At 42.2% G+C, this 21,585-nt stretch overlaps 2 protein-coding genes across 2 annotated transcripts in view; both read right to left on the bottom strand.

The window, feature by feature from the left end:
• Positions 1-21,585, bottom strand: part of LOC308423365 (uncharacterized protein) — a gene marked incomplete at its 5' end in the record, with an annotated part of 161,684 nt that overhangs the window by 51,041 nt on the left and 89,058 nt on the right. The window lies entirely within an intron of this gene.
• On the bottom strand, positions 16,554-18,929 carry LOC308423703 (protocadherin gamma-A12-like; the record flags this gene model as incomplete). Its single annotated transcript, XM_080920508.1, has 1 exon — positions 16,554-18,929. One exon carries the CDS (start codon positions 18,927-18,929, stop codon positions 16,554-16,556), a length of 2,376 nt encoding a protein of 791 aa, XP_080776634.1.

Genomic DNA, 21,585 nt, shown 5'->3' with positions numbered 1-21,585 from the left:
ACTGTAGTAAGATTTTATTTATTTAGTTAGTTGTTATGAGAGGAATTGTTTTATTATAAGTTCAGTGAAAGTGAAAAAGATAAACATAAGTGGGTGTTTTTTGTTTTTTGTTTTTTTTTAAAGAGAAACACAGAAAGGTAAATCAGAAAAGAATGGCGTCATCTAAAGCCTGTAGTACATGAGGCAGAAGGAACAAGGGAGGTTAGTTTCCTTTTTTATTGTTTATTTTTATTTTAAGTGTCTGTCTGAATGCATGTCTGCACACTGCATGTGTTCATTGCTCACGGGACCAGAAGAAGGCATCAGATGCCTTGGAGCCCTGTGAATACTTTGTGGGTGCTGAGAATCAAAGTCCTGTCCTCTGGAGGAGCAGCCATCTCCTGAGCCTCTGCATTCTTATTTTTATGCTTTGACTTTAACTACGTTAATATTTTACACATTCAAAAACTACAAGTGGATGCGGTCGAGTTGGTGGAGTGTTTGTCTAACACACAGGAAACCCTAGCTTCTCTTTCCAGAACCACAGAATGCCCAATATGGCAGCAAATGTCTGTGATCCCAGCACTCAGGCAGAGGCAGGGGGATCAAAAGTTCAAGGTCATCCTTAACTATGAACCAAGGCTCAGGCCAGTCTAGGCCACAAGAGATCTTGATTAACAAAACCAAAAGACAAGGGGGATGGAGAGATGGCTCAGTGGTTAAGAGCACTAGTTGCTCTTCTGGAAGACCTGGTTTCAATTCCCAGCAAACTTATGGCACTAAAATACACATGATATAAAAAAAATACACATGATATACAGACACACATGTAGACAGAATGCCTATTCACACAAAATAAAAATAAAATATTTAAATAACTATAAAACATCACAAAAACCAAAATGCAAAAAACTCAAACAGCAGCTGTAACATCAACAAAACACATCAATAAGGATGTGGAAAACTTCTAAAACTGCACATAGAGCAAACAGATAAGCTTAACTTACTTCACATGAATCACAAAACAGCACTACAAGCAAGCCTTTAACACAGGACTCTACATATTCCCTCACTTATAAGCAAATTTGGAATCTTAGATGATTTTTCTCATTGGTATGGGTGTGGCCATTCAGAAACCGCTTTCTGTATCTGTAAGATTGAGAAAGAGTGATTATGTGCATGAGCCTGGCAGTCACGCTCATGGTTGGGAAAGAAAATCTAGAGGAAAGGGAGAAGGGCAAGAAGAGCCTGAAAAACACAGTGTGATGCCATAAACTCAGGGGTGTGTGGGAATGGCTGGAGGGATGGTCCTGTTTTTATTTCCTGGCTCTGCCTGCTGAAAAGGCCTAGAAACGGTCAGAGTGAGCACACAGCTCCTAGCCCTTAGGTCCAAGTGCTATTCCCTCATAAAAGAGACGGGAGGTTCAGACACAGGTAAGGTGGTCTAATTCAGGCTGGAGCAGGCCAAGTACAAGATAGCCTGGGATATTTTCTGTGTCTGAATATAAGGAGTGGCTCAAGAAAGATGATGCCAGCATGGCAAAGAGACACTGGGGTCAGCTTCAAGAGGTGCTTATGGGCAAACATAGGGCAATTATGCCGGGCTGTGGTGGCACGTGATGCTAATCCCAGCACTCTGGAGGCACAGGCAGGTGGATCTCCAAGTTCAAGATCAGCCTGGTTTACAGAGTGAATTCCAGGACAGCCAAGGCTACACACAGAGAAACCCTGTCTCAAAAAAAGAAAAAAAGAAAAAAAGAAAAAAGAAAAAAAAAGAAAGAAAGAAAGAAAGAAAAAGAAAAAAGAAAGAAAAGAAAAAACAAAAACACAAAAGCAAACAAGCAGCAAGAAGAACAGCAGCAGCAACAACAATAACAAACAAAATCCCCAAAATAAAACAAAGCACGTATCTAGAGCAACTTGAGATCAAAATAAGATACAGCAGTAATGGAATAATAACCTCACTGAACAGTTACGCAACCATTCATGAATAGACAAAAGAAAAGGGAAGTTCCCTCTTACGACACAGAAAACCATTGTAAGTGGACTGAAAATCATCTCTCCTGAGTGTGGGGAGGACCAAATGGTTTGTTTGTAATGATCTGAATATATTCACAGTAACACGTGTCACTTCTAACTGGGCTCACATAAGCACTGTGGCATCTATCACATGTTCCCTCTCTTGCTCCCTCCTTTACTTGTTCTGATGGACGCTGGCTGTCATGATGGAACTTTTTCACAGACAGTCCACATTAGGAACAGTCTACATAACAGACAGTCCATATAACAGACAGTCCACATAACAGTCCACATAACAGACAGTTCACATAAGGGACAGTCCACATAACGGACAGTCAACATAAGGGACAGTCCACATAATGGACAGTCCACATAACAGACAGTTCACATAAGGGACAGTCCACATAACAGAGAGTCCACATAAGGGACAGTCCACATAACGGACAGTCCACATAACAGAGAGTCTACATAACGAACAGTCCACATAACAGTCCACATAACAGACAGTTCACATAAGGGACAGTCCACATAATGGACAGTCCACATAACAGACAGTCCACATAATGGACAGTCCACATAACAGAGAGTCCACATAAGGGACAGTCCACATAACGGACAGTCCACATAACAGACAGTCCACATAACAGAGAGTCCATGTAACAGACAGCCCACATAACAAAAAACTGAGTCAGATCTCCAGATAACAGCTAGAAAACTTGGGGCCTCATTCCAACAAACTGGTAGGAACTAAAGTTTGCCCATAACTATGTAAGAAAATTGCCCAAAGTGATACCTTGACTATAGCCTTGTTAAAACTTGTACCCAGCAAAGCAAACCTAGGTCCCTGACTCACAAAACTAATGAAACAATAAATGTAATATGTCAATGTGGTGGTCCCATAGACTCAGGTATTTGAATGCTTGGCCCATAGGGAGTGGCACTATTAGGAAGTGTGGCCTTGTTGGAGGAAGTGTGATACTGTGGGGGTGGGCTCTGAGGTCTCCTGTGCTCAAGCTATGCCCAGTGTGGCATATGGTCTCCTTTTGATGCTTGCGTATCAAGATACAGAATTCTCAGCTCCTTCTCCAGCACTGTGTCTGTCTGCATGCTGCCATGTTTCCCACCATGATGATAATGGACTAAACCTCTGAAACTGTGAGCCTGCCCCATTTAAAGGTTTTCCTTTATAAGAGTTGGTCATAGTGTCTCTGGACAGTAATAAAAAACTCTAAGGTAGCTAAGTTTATATAACTTGTGAAAGGACAATAGACAATAAATACATGAGTACCCCAAATACCTAGTTTAAATATAACCACCAGATGCAAAAGCAACTAGTAAAACAGATACCTTGGAGTCTCTAGAAACTTGGCTTCATATAATCAAAGGAAGGCCAAGGAACTGTTTCAGACTAGATACAGTGGCTAAATGTAACATATTTAGGCTGGGAAGATGGTTTGGTGGATAAAGTGCTCTCTTTTAAAAAATAATTTTTGAAAATTGAATTTTATTTATCTGCTCCCCTCGCTCTGGGTATGGTGTGTGGGGTTGGGGTGAGTGGAGGGGTGGTCAGAAAATAACTCTTCCTTCCTCAATGAAGCTGTCTCTCATTCCTACTAGTGCATAGTGTACTCCAGACGTGGTCTCCACATCTGGATTTTAATGTTGTTGTTGAGGTTCAAATTTAGCTCATCAGGCTTGTGCCACAAGTGCCTTTACCTGCTGAGCCACCCACCCACGCCCAGGCTAACTGATCTCTGTGCATCTGGATACCTATTACCCAGGAGGCTTATAACATCCAGTATTGTCAAAAAATGGTGAGCTCCAGATCTAGTGAGAGACTCTCAGATAATAAGGTGGAAAGTGACTAAGGAACCCATTCTTCTGACACATGTAAGCATCCCACACACACATACAAATATGCCACAAACATACTAAAAGTAGTAAATATTGGGCTGGAGACATGGCTCAGCAGTTAAGAGCATTTGTTGCTCTTGCAGAGGAGCCATTCAGTTCCCAGCACCTACATGGCCACTCTCAACTGTCTGTGATTTCAGTTCCAGGGTATCGTACACCTTTACCTGACTTCCTTGGGCACTGGTCATGCACATGACACACATACATATATTTAGGCAAAACCCATAAAATAAAATAAATCTAAAGAAATAAAAATAAATGAATAAATAATGATAAATGTTCAACATGGATTGTAGATGAGGTAATCATATTGTATCATAGATTGTAGATGAGGTAATCGTGTTGTATCATAGATCGTAGATGATGTAATCATATTGTATCATAGATTGTACATGATGTAATAATATTGTATCATAGATTGTAGATGAGGTAATCATATTGTATTAATGTCATTTTCTGACTGACTGAAATGAGATTAGTTTAAAGAATGTTTTTGTTCTTAGGAAATACATAACAAGATTATTTAGAACTAACAATATCTACAACCTACTTTCAAAAGGCTCATAAAATGATGTACACATACACACGTGCATATGCATGTGATATGTTTAAGTAATCACACATACATACAAACATGTACATATATACATATACCCCCCTGAATCTACAGTTGGCCCCCTGTATTTTTGAAGTTCTCTATAAATAAAGTCATTCAACTGCAAATTGAAACATATATTTTTAAAATAATGGACTTCAGATATATCTCAGTTCATAGAATGCTTGCCTAGTATCTTTGTTTTATTTCTGTTGACGAGATAGAACATTGTGACAGTGCAAACTAGAGGGGGAAAGGTTCTGCTAGCTCACATTCCAAGTTCTAGTCCATCGAATGAGGGAATTCACAGGAGGAAGAATTTGAGATTCCTGTTCACCTTTCACCCACAGTCAAGGGCTGAGGGATGAAGTAATGCGTGAATCTCTTTATCAGCTCATTCTCTCCACTCTTAATTCCATTCAGAATCCTCTATCTAGGGAATGTCACCAACCCCAGAGAGTGGGTTCCTATCACCTAAATTAACACAATCAAGGTTATTTCCCACAGACATGCCCACAGGCCAATCTGATCTAGGTAATCCTAATTAAGACTCTCGAGAATAGTCTATATGTTGTCAGTTTGACAACTAAATCTAACCATCACATTTAGCACACACAAAGCCCTAGGTTAGATCCCAGCAGGGCTAGCCCATGCTTCTACTCTCATCTACCGGGAGGTGGAGGCAGGAGGATTGGAAGTTCAGTCCTATAGGATACTGGTGGAGGAGAGAGAGAGAGAGAGAGAGAGAGAGAGAGAGAGAGAGAGAGAGAGAGAGAGAGAGAGAGAGAGAGAGAGAGAGACAGAGAGACAGAGACAGAGAATAGGACCTACTTAGCAGATTTGAGGCCTTGGGTTCAATTCCCAGCACAACACACACACACACACACACACACATGCACACACACATACACATGCATTCATTCACACATGCAAGTACATATTTGGAAAATATAGACTTTCATTTTTTCTCAGTTATTTCCCTTTTACCATTTGTTTTTGTTTCAGTTTTTCATTAATTAACTTATTGATTCACTTTACATCTGGATCACAGCTCTATCTCCTCCCAGTCCCCCATCACACAGCCTCTCCCCATCTTCTCTCCCTCCAAGAAGGGGGAGGTCCCCTAGGTACCAGCCCACCCTGCACCTCAGGTCCCTGCAGGACCAGGAACAGCCTCTCCCACTTATTTTTTGTTTTGAGACGGGGCTTCATTTAGCCCAGGCTTGCCTTAAAATCTCTGTGCAGCCAAGGATGGGCTTGAACTCTTGATCATTCTGCCTAACTCCCTGAATGCTGAAATTACAAGCATGACCCACCCACATGTGGTTTATGTGGTGGGGGACTCAGAGATGTGTTCCTGTCAAATAGTAAAATTAGAAAAATTATTATCTGGCTATAGGGCTATACCTCCAAGATCCCAGCACTTGGGAGGTAGAGTCAACAGAAGAGGAGTTGGAGGCCAGCCTCATTTATGCTTAGCATTTGGAGCCAGGCTGTGGTACATGGGACCTTGCCTCACAAACAAATAGACGAATAAAATTATATGGGTCAGCAAAAGGGCTCAGTGGATAAAAATGTCATCGGACCTGATGACCTGAGTTTGATTCCCAGAACCCACCCATATTGGAGAGAGAGAACTGATTTCTGAAAGATATCCTCCATATGCGTATTGTGGCATACACGTGCATGTATACATACACAAATGTGAATTTTTTAATTACTAAAGATAGGAACAGGGTATACTGCCCAATGAAAAAGAACTAACATAATATGTAAAAGGCCCTGAATTTCATTCCTAGCATCAGTAAATAAGCATATCAAGTTGTATGACAGTATGTAATGCATGCTATAAAATGATCCCGTTTAAACAAAAACAACATATACACTTGTATACACATAGGACGTGTTTCTAAATGTCCGCAACTAGATAATAACACTGCTACTCTCTTGAGGGAACACTGAGGCTTGGAAGTAGAATCTGATGTTTTAATTTCATGAATGCATTTTAAAAACTAAGTTGTAAACTATATATAATCAAAACGTGAGAATCATGGATTCGATGAGTTTTGGAAAATGCCATCTGTTCACTTCTCTATAAAGCTATGAGACATTTTTATCTTTTGGGGAAGAAAAGTTTTATTATTAATTATTTTTTGAGATAGGGTATCTCTACAAAGCCCTGGCTGTCCCAGATCTCACTATGTAGACCAGGCTGGGTTCAAATTCCCAGAGATCCTCCTGCTTCTGCCTCTTGAGTGCTGGGACTAAGGGCGTGCACCACCACACCTGGCCTCATATGACGAGGATTATGGTTATCAACTTTAAAATGCTGAGGACCTATTAATGTATAATACTAAAGTGCAATGATTTTTGTGTGATTGATAAGCTTCTTTTAGCCTATGCACTCCTCCTAAATTTTACCATTTGTAAGATAAAAACAGATGACAAAGAAGAACAGATTACAACTTTCCACAAAGAGCTGTCGTTTAGTAGTATTTTCCAGAAGTATGCAAAACTCTGAATTTGAGTTCAGCACATAACAGAACATGCAGTTGTGTGTGTGTGTGTGTGTGTGTGTGTGAACAACCAACAGTAAATAAAAATCAAAGGTCTGGACTGGACATGGTGGTTCCTCTTTATAATCTCAGCGTTTAAAAAGTGAAGGCAGAGGATGGTAAATTTAACACCAGCATGTAGCAAGTTCCTTTATCAGTTGTTTTTCTTTAACCACATTGTATCAGTCAAGTAAGTTATAGTCTAAGTGGAATAGCAGAGGCAGGAAAAAACATGAACATCAGGACTAGACAGAAAAGTGGACACTACGAATTAGACACAGTTGTATATAGGGAGCTACAGGGTACTTCTTAGGTCTTATAGACCACGAAGAAAAATATATCTGGAAGAAGTTAGGAACCTCTAAAACATACCAGCATAGGGCTACAAGAGAGCTTGTCTTACTCAGCCTTGTGAGGACTCACACACCTGAACAGATGGCCACAATGGAAGAAACCATTAATTAAGGAAATGGTGACCAAATGTCCAACCACACAGTTAATATCTACACTTGCCTGTTTCTCAGAATTTCAACCTGGACATACTCCTGATTGCTTTTTAATCCATTCTCAGGGTTGGAAAAATGGCTCACTGGTTAAGGGCATTGGCTTCTCTTCCAGAGGTCCTGGGTTTAATTCCCAGCAGCCACATGGTAGCTCACAACCATCTATAATGGGATCCGATGCCCTCTTTTGGTTTGTCTGAAGAGAGCATTCAATGTACTCACATACATAAAAAATAAATCTAAAAAATAAATCCATTCTTTAGACTTTAAATCTGACTATATGGTACCTTTATCCATCTAATTGCTCAATTTCAAAACATGATGAGATGTTTGAATGAGAATGGTCCTCATAGGCTTGTATATTTGAATGCTTGGACCCTGGTTAGTAGAAATGTTTGAGAAGGATTGGAAGGTGTGGCCTTGTTAAAGGAGTTGGTCATTGGGGGTGGGCTTTGAGATTTCAATGACCACACTGGGACCAGTGTGTCCTTCTGCCTGCCTCAGGTGGATCGGGATGTACATAAGCTCTCAGCTAATTCTCCAGCTTCTTCACCGTGCCTACCTGCCACCATGAACACCATGGTGATCATGTACTGACTCTCTGAAACTGTAAGCAAGTCTCAATTAAATATTTTCTCTTCTAAGTTATTTTGGACATGGTGTCTCCTCGTGGCTACAGAGCAGTGACTAAGGCGTCAGAGAATCACACTAACCCCCTCTCATTCATTGTGTATATTGAACCAAAATATTTTATTAAGAATCTACCACTAGCCAGCCAACAATATTCCAGACACTGAAGAACATAATACATAAAACAATCCCTGTCCTTGTGGAGTTCATAACTACCTATTTCAACGTTGCCTTATTGAGTCTACTTTCTAAACACTACTTTCTAAATATTTTCCCAATCTACTTTAATTTTTTTTTATCTGAGACATGGCTTCTCTGTGCAGCCCTGGCTATTCTGGAGCTCTGTAGATCAGGCTGACCTGTAACTCAGAGATACACCAGCCTCTGCCTCCCAAGTGCTGGGATAAAGGTGTGCACCACCAAGCTCACTCATTTAATTTTATATGTTCTGCACATCCCTTTTCATATCACCTCATGTGTGGGGAGCACATGTGTGTGTGTGTGTGTGTGTGTGTGTGTGTGCATGTGTAGGTATGTCTATTGCACATGTAAAGATCAGATGACAACTTTTGGAATTCTCTTCTCACCTGTCTAGTTCAGGCAGGAACCCCTTTTGTTTTGGCTGCTATACTGTGCACTCCAGGGTACTGACCCTCAGTCTTTCAGGCCGTCCTCTCCTCTCTACACCCAGCCTCACTGCAGGAGTGCTGAGAGTAGAGGTGCACACTGCTGGGTCCAGCCTTTTATGTTAGTTCCGGGATTTGAACTTGGGTCATCACATTTTTGTGACTACAGCTTTTACCCGGGAGGCACCTCCTTTGCTCTCCAGCACGATCTCTTCCTAGTGACATGGCCACTGTTCCTTAGGAGCCTCCGAGAGTCTACTCATGACCCACATGGATCACCTCTCCATACAAGAAGCAGAGTAATCTTTGCATTTTGGATCATATTCTGTCATTGTCTCATTTTAAAACCATTTAACAACATCCAAATATAAAAGAACATAAGACAAAATTCAGAATCTTCGATAAGATTTACAAAGCTCTGTCTGTCTTGTCAGTTTCACCTCCTGCTTCATGTCCAGTATCCTTAACTCTTCTCATGGGTGAGACACACACCTCTTCTAGTAGTAGGACCCTGACCCTAGTCCTACCTGGCTATTTCTTTTTTCATGTTCCCTGTTACCGCAATAAGTCCTACTAATCCCTCAGACCTCACTTCCTGAATCCTTCCTGACCTAGAGAATAGGTCTGGCTTCATAATAAAATTGCTCTTTTGTATTTCTACTTGATGTCATTTACCACACCTGTTAAGTCCCTGTAAAAGAATGGCACCCACGGAGTCAGGAATCACATCGTCTATCTTCTTTCATCCTTGTCACGTGGGACAGGGTTATGCTAGTGTTCAGGAATCAATAAATATTTATAATATAAATGAGTTAGTAAACTATTCACTGCTAGACTTGGACACCCGTGATTACTGCCTCTGGGTGAGATAGTCTGGCCTGCACACTTCAGGGCACAAAGCTTAACTTTGTGCAGAAATAGTCTAGGCTTACACGATACAGCATGAGGATAGAGCACGCTGCACAATGTGTTTGTCAAAGCATATAAAATGTGTGTGCAGCATTACCGGGCATTACAGGGTTATGTGCCTGTAATTCCTGAACTTGAGAGGACAATGCAGAAGAATCCTAACTTCCTCATTTCAAAGCTTGGTTGGGCTGTATAGCAAATTCAAGAGCAACCTGGGCTACCTAGTGACTCCCTGCCTTAAAACATCCCAAATGACAAAATGGTAATTTTCTGTAAACTAGAAACAAGAAAAAAAGAATATAAATTTTAAAAAATAATTTAAAAACCAGAATAAATTAAAATACCAATTTATGGTAATAAAATCACATATTTAGACAGTGTAGTGGAAGATATATAAGACTGTACCTTTCATCTTAATAAAAATGGATACAACATAAGTATCCATCATCTGATGGGTAACAAAATATGGTACATATGCTATTCAAACACAAAGGATGAAATCTTGTCATTTGTGGCAATGTGGATGGAATTGGAAACAATTGTTAAGTGAAATAAGCTATAAACAAAAAGACAGGCACCACATCATCTTACTCATATTTGTATCTAAAGTAGTCATTATCACATGGGTTAATAGTAGAATTGTGCCAGGCATGGTGGCTCACAGCTTCAATCCCAGTGCTCTGAGAGACATAGGCAAGGAGATCTCAGTGAGTTCAAGGTCAGTCTGGTCTATGTAGCAAGTTCCAGACTAGTCAGGGGACACACAGTGAAATCTTGCTTCAAAAAAGGTGTGGTGGTTGTATTTACTAGAGACTTGGAAGAGTGGGGGTAAGACAGAGAAAGGCTGATCAATGATGACTAAATTGAAGAGGGATAGCAGCCAGGAGTTTGGGGGTACTATTCCATACTAGGGAAATAACAACTGACAATAATGTAATGTATCAAAACAGAAGAAAGGACTGAGTTTGCAATTATGTACTTTACCTAGGTTAGTTCTATAAAGGTAACTACTTCCCCCCCCCCCACTTCTATTACATTTTAGGTTATATCTTTACATCTTTTCAACTTACAGGTAGTAACATATTTATATAACAGGGACATTTATTTGCAAGTGTTAAGTCTGTGATTTTTAAGAGTTTGTAAAACATTCATTCAGCAAAATGCCAAGAGAAAAAATGATTACTGAGATTTCCTAGAAAAGATTTTAGGAGATAGATACATTTGACTTGATTTGAATATCTTGCATTGTGAATATATTGAAAATCATGTAATTCCCTCAATATTGTGGTCAAATTTTATGTTTTAATATATTATTTAAAAATAAAAGTTAAACTGACTGAAAAAATGGCTTAGTAGTTAAGAGCACTGGATGCTCTTTGAGGGACTGGGATTTGGTTCCCAGCATCCACACAGTGGCTTACAACCATCTGTAACTCCAATCACAGGGGATCTAATGTCCTCTTCTGGCCTTCATAGGCATCAGGCACACACATGGTACACATACATACATGCAAGCTCTCATGTACACACATTAAAACAATATAAATCATTTAAAAACTTAAGAAGCCTTCATAAGTAAACATTATAAAATAAAGCTGAGATAATTTTATAACCTTTAATTAAACTGAAATATATACCATGTTCATGGATTGACAATCTCAGTATTATTAAAGGTGGGTCTCCTACCATCACAGAAGAGCTGTAGATTCAATACAATTTCATTAAAAAGCCCTGCAGGAATTTTGCACTTGGAGTTCATGAGACGGTCTTAATTATTTCAGAATATAAGACCAAGAACAGTTGAGATAATATTAGCAAGAAATAAAAATGTGAGCAGACCTAACCTACCTGACATTAAGACTTACTATGAAGCTATAATAATTCAGAAAATATAGTATTGTAAAGGTTATAAAAAAGATCAATGTATGGAAATAGTCACATTTATCAATGAAATAATTTTCAACAAATGGTGCCAAAAGAACTCACCAGAAAAAAAAGAACATTACCAATATATGTTGCTGGGAAATACAGGAAAGATCTCTGGTCTCTAGTTTAGTGGATCGGCATCTTATACAACAAGGAAAAGTCTGTCTTATTAATTTGCTTTGGCTTTTGTTTGTTGAGATGAAGTTTCACACTGTAACCCAGGCTGGCCTGAAATTCACTACCAGAACCTCAAAGTAATGATGATCCTCCTGTGTCAGCCTCCTGAGTGTTGGAATTACAGGCATGGTAAAAAGTAAAATCTGTTTAAGACAGAGTAAATAAAAACAGAGCAGTAATTGTTAAATTAACACATTTTCACTGGAACTACTCAGTCTCTTTACTAATAAACCACTAGAACACAGTGTTAGGAAAGTTAAGTTCGGCACATACATACTTGTTTATATGCTTGTTCTTTCTTGGTTGCCATTCTTTAGTAGATCCTACAGATAGGCATTAGCATTCAGATTAATGATGCTAAATTATTCAATTTGTTTAACTTTTTTTAGAGAACAAAACCCAAGTCACATTTTATAATGGAATCAACACAACACAGACCTACCCTGGATTCCATGAAAGTAAGAAAATGTGTGATTGGCAATCAAACAATCGTTTATACATCTCACTACTGATATTATTTTACTTTTGATTTATCAGAATTCTCCTTTCATACTTTCTAGAGTTTGTATTTTGCCAGCACTCAGGAGCTGTGAGTTTGAGGCCAGACTGCTCTACACAGTGAGTTCTAGCATAGACAGGGCTATGTAGAGAGACCCTGTCTTTAAACTTAAACAAACAAAAATATAACCCAGGCCCCCAAAACCAGAGTTTGCATTTTATGTACTTTACCTAGGTTAGTTCTATAAAGGTAACTGCTTCTCCCTCTCCATTCTATTACATTTTAGGTTATATCTTTACATCTTTCCAACTTACAGGTAGTAACATACTTATATAACAGGGAGGTTTCTTTGCAAGTGTTAAGTCTGTGATTTTTAAGAGTTTTAAAAGTACCTGTTTAGTGAAATACCAAGTTCATACCAGGATTCATTTGTACAACCACCTGATTTTAAGGAACAGACCACAGCTAGCACTAAAGTGTTGACTCAACTTTACTTAAATAATATGGATTATTCTAATCCCCCAAGCCTCAAACAGGTAACAGGAAACAAAGATCTTGCCAGAGGATGATGCAACAGACATGAATAGGGAAGTATAAAACAGCCAGACTTGTAAGTGGTGTTGATAATCCAATTTGAAAAACATGATTCAGTGTGCAAAGGAACCGGGAATACTTGTTAGAAGACACTTGTCAAGGGAATGATAATTTGTATGGTTTGGATCTACCAACTTCCTTGAGGCTTATTCTTAAATTATTTAAATAGTTTATTTTTATCAGCTTGATTTTTTTTATTTAGTTATATGCATCTTTTTGTGTAATTGCCAGTGAGTGCAGGAACTCTTGGAGGCCAAAAGAGGGCGCCAGATCCCCTGGATCTGTGATTCAAAAGATGTGAGAGCAGGGGAATGATCTCACATCTTGTGCAAATGCAATCTCTACTCTTTTTTTTTTTTTTTTTTTTTTTTTTTTGCAATCTCTACTCTTAACCACTGAGCCATCGTCTCTCCCGCCCCAGGCTGGTTTTGTGCAGGGAGAATTTTCTCAGATAGAAAAGGCTGTGTATCATGATAAACAGGTTTGAGCATGAATCTTTCATGGTTCACTAAGACTTGACCCCATATATACACCAATACAATCTAAATACCAAGGCAAAGTTACTATATATGAAGTGTGAAATATGTAACCAAAATACAGCGGACCATCTGTTCCATTCATGCCTGACTGTACCCACTCCTTTTGCTATGTCAAGTTTCTCACCACAAGCTTTCAGTCATTTTGCCAGAATTGTTCTTCCCTGAGATTGTTGGAAAGAGTCCATGCTGAGAAAAATCTGCATTGAACTGAATTTAAACTTCTCTGAGAAGGATGAATTCTGCTTTCCAGCAATCAGAGGGTCCTTCGGTGGGATTTTGATTGAGTTCTGAGGATTAGAGCTTCCAAGAAAAAATTTCTCTTGTCCCTGAGTTCTAAGAAACTGTACAGAGCTGATAGGACTGTGACATTTTAGACCAATAGTTACTCTGAAGTTAAAACCTGGAGCCAAAACAGGGTTAACGCTTCAGAACCAGCACAAACAGTGCAGCCAGGAAAGGTGACACAGAAATGCAAACCAAGACAATCAACAGATAGAAATTAAGATGGAGTTGGAACGCAGCTTTGCCTAGTGGTTGCTGAGATGGGGCAATGATCACTGAGGATGTTAGCCAAGACAGGGCATGTCACAGATGTGGCTAAGGAGGCAGCTCTCCACCATCAACAGTCGCTCAGAGGCCTGCTAGCAATTCCTTGTGAGAAAGACACATACTCTGCATACCTTGACCTCCTTGGCAGCTATAGACTGAATTCTACCTGATTAACAGAAGGTCGGGCAGGCTTGGAGTCAGCATCCACTACCATCACCTTGGAGACTAGGTGGCTAGGCTCAGGAACCCAAACTCTCTGTGCTCTCACCAATACACAGGACCACAACACTAGGGTCTCCTGGTCAATGGTCAGTAAGAAACATTGCCTTGGGACCCAAACTGAAATAAGAGGCTCTGGCTTGAGCAAAGGGCTAACCTGAGCAAGGCAGGCCAAGTAAGAGGCTTGATAGAAAATTGGCTGCTGCTCTTATCATGATCGGATGTATTTCTACCTGATGTATTTCATTACATTTCCACTAACCAGGATACACTGACATGTTTTCCTTGGGATTGATTACAGAATAATGCAGTTAGTACATTCTATTTACAGCTTAATGTAAATAAAAATTGTGTGTCATTTATTTATTTATTAGGCACTATAGATTGAAACTAGCTAGCATGTAGAAGACAAGAGATTTTGCACTGAGATACACCCCCAGACCTCTTTGGACTTCTCATTTTGAGATGGGGTCTCACTAAGACTGACCTTGAATTTGCTATCAACCTACCTGGGCCTCCTGAGTACCTGGGATTAGGATTATAAGCCTCTACTACCACCCCTGGCTAAAATTAGTATTTTTTTATTCAGGTTCAAATATTTTTTTAAAAATCATACAAGTAGAACCACATAATTTTCTTCTTCTTCTTCTTCTTCTTCTTCTTCTTCTTCTTCTTCTTCTTCTTCTTCTTCTTCTTCTTCTTCTTCTTCTTTCTGCTCTTCTTCCTCTTTCTCTTTCTCCTCCTCCTCTTCTTGTCTTGGTTGTAAAGATGCATAAGGTGACATTTGAATCTTGTTTATTCTGTGGGCCATCTTGTTTAGTTTTTTAAAATTACCTTTCATTCTCTAAGTATCACTAATCTCTTTTATAAATTTGGATTTCAAATATTATATTTTAATAGATAGGCAGCATATGAATAGAAAAGACAATTTCTAAAGAAACACATAGGATCTGTGCTTTCCATAAAAAAAATTTCTGTTTGTAAAAAGAAAATTGTGGTGAAGGAAGAATAAACTGCAGGGAAGTTTCTTCAGAATAAAAAAAACACTCAAAACATTTGAATTTTAAAGATATTTCCTCAAGGAATTCTTCACTATGTAAAGTACCCCATGCTTGTGCTACAGTGGTGAATTCTGGATATTTTATGTATCACTGGTGCAGGTTAAAATGGGTAGAAGGAATGTTTGGCTTTATTACTATATATTGTACTGCTGAACTGTGACCGATGAAATGCTATTACAGTTCTTTCTCATCGCAACACAAATTGTTATATGTGAGAAACATTTCAAGTGTGTAAGAAATGAAGCTCATCAAACAATTTTAAAAACAATTTTAAAATTTCTTACACCAAGAAAGTGTAAGCGCAGAGCTGAAGCAGTGCACAGGAGTTTGCACTGCTTGCTGTGCATCATAAGCACTGAGAATTTGGCTGGAACCCCCTCCACAGGGATCAGGGACAGGAGCACTCCTGGGGCTTGCTGACCTCCTGGGTTCAGGGAAAGACCTTGCCTCGAAGGAATAGGCAGAAGGTGATAGAGAATACCAAGTTCCCTTATCCTATGTAGGTATGTATGCACTGAAAAAGGGCATACAGATTCTTTGTGGGCATGCATACTCATACAAGCAGACACGGACACACGCGTACGAATAACGTATAAAAGAAACGATACGTGTATGGATCCCCAGTGGCCAGAAATAGTATTATTTAAAAGACACTAAAGGCATTGCATGGATTTACTAGCAATGAAAGACCACACTCTATTGGGTCTGGGGATGTAGCCCAGGGGTAAAGTGTTCAGCTCAGCATACACAGCTCTTGGTTCAATGCCCAGGAAGGGAATGGGTTAAAAACCAACAGCAACTGTGCTGTTCATGAAATTCTGCTTCTTCAGTCTAGCAGAATTTGTGTTTCCTCAGGCTGGACTGGGGATTGAATCCAGGGTCTCTTTTCCACACATGCTAGGTAAGCGCTCGACCCCTGAGCTCCGAGTTACACCCACAGTTCCAGTATTCTCAACAGATAAAGGAGCACGAGATAATCAACACAAAGACGCTTCATGGCCAAAAAGAATTAAAAGTGGAGCAAGCAGTATCGTTGATGAATTAAGCTACCGAATTATAGGGTGCAGAATAATGTAAAGTAGAAATTGTTTCTATATCACGCAATAGTTACATATGACAACACGTGTATAAATCTTTTAAACCAAACAGACTAGGCTGTTGTTGGTTTCTGCCATGTATATACAAATGTGTTCACAACTGTTTTATCAGTTCCAAATACCCATGAATCATCTATGCTAGGATGGTAGTTTGCTCTAAGCTCAGAATAGACTCACCTGAATTAATGCATGATTGTCTTTAGAAAATACCGAATCACCCGATGGCAAAAGAGGCTCGGTTTTCTCGCAGCTCTCCTGGCTGATTAGAGTGTCTGCATAGTTGGGCTGCGGGAAAATCAAGTGACTCTTTCGGGAGCCCGCAGTGAGCGAGACCTCGTGCGAATAGGTCTGCAAGAAAGCTTGCACTCCATCTACGCCCACAAAGTGAGAGGCTGCAACGTCAGCCAATCCGGGTCCTGCAGCCCGGAGCAGGCGCAGTGAGTGCCAACGCCGCAGCCTGAGCGCCAGCAGCACCAGAACAAAGACCAGGAAGACGGTGGAGACCGCCGCCACAGCCACCACCAGATAGAGCGTGAGACCTGAGGTTTCGGAGGTGGTGGGAGATTCTAGATTGTCCAGATCCGCCAGAACGTCGGGGATGCTGTCGGCGATCGCCACAGTGAGCGTGACAGTGGCGGAAAGAGGAGGCTGGCCGTGGTCCTGCACAACCACTACGAGGTTCTGCTTGAGAGCATCTCTGTCCACCAGGGGCCGAGCCGTGCTTACCTCGCCCGTGTGCAGCCCCACCGAGAAGAGTCCTGGCTCGCTGGCCTTTAGCAGACGGTAGGACAGCCAGGCGTTCTGACCTGAGTCTCTGTCCACTGCCACCACCTTCGTCACCAGATAGCCAGGCTCTGCTGAGCGGGGTGCAAGCTCCACTCCAGTAGAACCGTCGGTAGGGAGAGTGGGGTACAAGATTTCGGGGGTGTTGTCATTCTGATCCAGCACGAACAGGCTCAGTGACACGTTGCTGCTGAGCGGCGGGTCCCCACTGTCACGTGCTATCACTTGCAGCTGTAGGTCAGGGAACTGCTCGTAGTCAAAGGAGTGCAGTGCGTACAGGACACCAGTGTCCGAGTTAATGGAGACATAAGAAGAAAGAGGCACGCCCTGGTGGGTGTCCTCAGCTAGGGAGTAAGTCACTTGGGCATTTTTATCACTGTCGGGGTCGTGGGCGGTCACAGATGCGATAGAAGCCCCTCTAGGGTTATTCTCTGGGATGTAGGCCCAGTATGAGGCCTGAAGGAAAACGGGCGGGTTATCGTTCGCATCTGCTACGCTCAGTGAGAGGTGAGTTTCGGTCGTCAGAGGCGGACTTCCCCTGTCTGTGGCGGTCACCGTGATGTTGTAACTAGGAACCTGTTCTCGGTCTAGGACTGCATCCGTAACTAAACGATAGTAGTTTCCGTAAGATTTTTCTAATTTAAAGGGCAGATTATCTTGGATGGAACAGATTACCTGTCCATTTTCCCCAGAATCTTGGTCATTTACATTTAAAAGGGCTATTAATGTCCCTCGGGGAGAGTTCTCTGGAACAGGGCTGGTGAGAGAGGTGATGGCTACTTCAGGGGCATTGTCGTTCACGTCCAGAACTGTGACCAGGACCTTGGCCCGTGCAGAATATCCGGCGTTATCTGTTGCTTGCACTTCCATCTCGTAGAACCCCGATTCTTCATGGTTCAGCTCCCCTATTGTTGATATTGTCCCCAAATTACTGTCTAGCTTGAAAACTTTCGCTGCCTTGTCATCCACATACCGGAAGGAATAGATCACTTCCGCATTGGTGCCTTCGTCCGGGTCGGTGGCGTTGACCAGCAGCAGCTGAGTTCCCACAGCCACGTTCTCCCGCACACTCGCACGGTACTCGGACCGAGCAAACGCGGGTGCGTTGTCGTTCACATCCACAACCATCACGCGGATGCGCGCCGTGCCGGAGCGAACCGGGTCTCCCGCGTCCGAAGCGGTGAGGACTAGAAGGTGAGCGGCCTTTTCCTCCCGGTCCAGCGAGCTCTCCAGCACCAGTTCTGGGTACTTGTTACCATCAGCTCCGTTCTGCACCTCGAGCGAGAAGTGAGCATTCGGGCTGAGCTGGTAGCTCTGAAGAGAGTTCTTCCCGATATCTGGATCCCAAGCGTGGGGAAGAGGGAACCGCATCCCGGTGGCGGCGTGTTCACTCATTTTAATTTCTAATTCATTTTCACGGAAGTAGGGAGCGTTGTCGTTAATGTCCCTCACTTCTATTTCTACTCCGTATATTTTCCCTATATCTTCCATCAGAATCTCTAGATTTAACTGACACTTGATGGACCCCATACACAGCTCCTCCCGGTCTATCCTGCCCGCGGTGACCAAGCTGCCGCTTCGAGGGTTTAGAGCGAAAAGTTGAGCCCTACCTCTGGAGACGATGCGGACCCCTCGCTCCGCCAGCTCGCGGGGCTCCAGCCCCAGATCCTTGGAGATGTTCCCCACCCTAGATCCTTTCTCCAGTTCCTCCGGAACTGAATAGCGTATCTGGGTGGATCCAGCTTCCCACAGCATCCTGAGGAAGACTCCCAGGAAGATCAGCCCTTTGCAGTCCTTGGGCCGTTGCATGGGGACCATTGCCAACTGAGGATTATTTCCAGTTCTGCCTCTGACCACTTAAACCAGAATCCGCCCGCTTTTGAAGCACAACAGCCAGGAGGTGGGACTAGCTCCTCCAGGCCAGTTCGCTCCTAAAGGTGTTTTGTCTCAATCTATCCGCATTGTGCCTTAGGTTCCTGCAAAGCGAGCAGGGCTTCGCTGCCTTTTCCTCCCCGTGGGTGAACAGCGGCGCTCAGAGTCGGAACCGGTTACTGCACAGCCCTGAACTCCGGGAGAAGATTTTTGGGGGCTGTGAGCCTTAAATAGCTCCACCTACTGTTCTTCAAATGAAGATGGAAACAGAAGACTAAACAGTACTGGGCAGTTCAGTGAGCATTTTGGTTCCCCAATTCCTCCCCCCCCCACAAGTTCACTTCTTATTTTTAGTAGCTGTTTGTGTTTTCCTATATTTTCCAAAAAGACAAAAATTTCAATAGTTTTCTTGAAAATTCCCAAAGGGAAGAACTATTGTCACAAGTCAGAATTTAATACTGAGAAAACAATTTCACCATCATATGAGAACTCTTATAGTACACATTATCAGATTCATACGTGGCAGTTGATCCAGCAATGGAGATTATTGACATCTTTAGAATAAGTGGAAAGATTCCAACCTGCATTAACCTGGACCCGAGATAGTACTGTATAATTATACAGATGTATTGTGTTGCAAAAAGGACATTTGGTGTTGAGACTTAGTAAACTTTCCTTCTCCTGTAACTTTAATAACCGAGAACAACTGGCCATACATTTAGACGCACACAGAATGCAGAAAAGACTCTAGGAGAAGGTTGCCTGCACAGTTTTCATGGACTAGAAACTGTTTCTGAGAACAAGCACCTTCGGATGATGGCTGCTGGACAGTGGACCTTAGCTATCACCAGTGCTTAAGTATAGACTCTACCAAATTATTATCACAGAATTTTGAAAACTTTTTGTATATATTATTTCTCAGCATATATTTAATAAAGAAAAAGATCAAGATATTGATATCCCAGGAATCGACCACAGAGAAAGTATAGCTCGAAATATTTGATTAGCACCACAATGATTTAGACTGAGAGATGGCTTAGCCGGGAGAGGTGCCGGCTGCTAAGCCTAACTGAATCTGAGTTCCGTTTCTGGAATTCTCGTGGAAGAAACAGAGACCTGACTCCCAAAGGTTGTCCTCTGACTTCCACCTGGCAAGCACACTCGTGCACACACACACACACACACACACACACACACACACACACACAATTAACGCATAATGAAATTTAAATTACTTGAATAGCAGTGTATCATAACACTTCTAAGTTCTGAGTTTTGATGTACGTGGATAAAATATTCCAAAGCCCCTGAAGCCTAATAGTGCAGCTGCTGGCATACAGAGTAAAGACAGGTAGAGGCAGAGGCAGGAGGATCTCTAAGAGTTCAAAGTCACCCTGGTCCACATTGTTAGTTTCAGGACAACCAGTGCTATGTTGAGAGATGCTGCCTCTAAACGTATTATAAATAAATGAGCAGACAGACAGACAGACAAACATAAAATCTTCCCAGAAATCTTTTAAAAACAAAGCAACTTGCGAGTGAAAGGCTAATTGGAACTCACGTGGTTAGAAGCAACAGAATCAGAGACTACCTTGTTCTCCTCAGTGACACTCACTGGCGCAGAAGCTTCCATAAAATCTTGCGGAGGGACCATTTCTGGCGTCAAGGTAAGAAACTGAGACGTTTTTTGACAATTGGAGGCAACATAGAGATTGTAGGAATAAGGAAGAGTCCCCTCGCTGTAGTTGAGAGAAACCCCCGGTCTCGTCTTACAGCAGAGGCCTGACTGAAAACAGCCTGAGACAGCGGGATCATGGGACTGTCGAAGGCGAAGGATGATGGCCAGAATCACAACGAAAAGAAAGAGCACTGAGACCAAGGCCAAGGCCACCACCAGGTAAAACTGCAGCTCACTCTGGGGGTCAGATGGTAGAGGGTCATCGCTGAGGTCTGGCAGGACCTCCTGCAGGCTGTCAGCGAAGATCAGGTGCAGTGTGGCTGTAGCCGAGAGGGGTGGCTGTCCACCATCACGCACAGCGACCAGAAGGCGCTGCCTAGCTGAGTCCTTGTCTCCCAGGGCTCGCGCTGTGCGCACCTCGCCTGTGCGCAGCCCCAGGCTGAAGAGTCCGGGGTCGCTGGCCTGCAGCACGTGGTAAGACAGCCAGGCATTGTGTCCTGAGTCTGCGTCCACAGCCACCACCTTGGTGACCAGGTACCCAGGCTCGGCAGCGCGCGGCACCATGTCGAAGAGTGCAGAGCCATCGGGCTCGAGCGTGGGATACAGCACCCGTGGCGCATTGTCGTTGCGGTCGCCCACCAGCACGCGCATGCTCACGTTGGCGCTGAGCGCTGGAGATCCGTGATCGCGCGCCTGCAGTGTCAGCTGGAAGGAGCGGAGCTGCTCGTGGTCGAAGGCGCGCTGCGCGAACACCACACCACTGTCCTGGTTCACAGACACGTAGGACCACAATGATTTAGGTTCTAGGTCGCTAGCTATGATGGAGTAGGAGACGAGGCCATTGGATCCCAAATCCGGATC

The sequence above is a fragment of the Micromys minutus genome, assembly GCF_963924665.1.
Source record: "Micromys minutus genome assembly, chromosome: 8".
In the NCBI taxonomy this organism is placed as follows: domain Eukaryota; kingdom Metazoa; phylum Chordata; class Mammalia; order Rodentia; family Muridae; genus Micromys; species Micromys minutus.
This window is presented reverse-complemented; position numbering and strand designations above follow the sequence as displayed.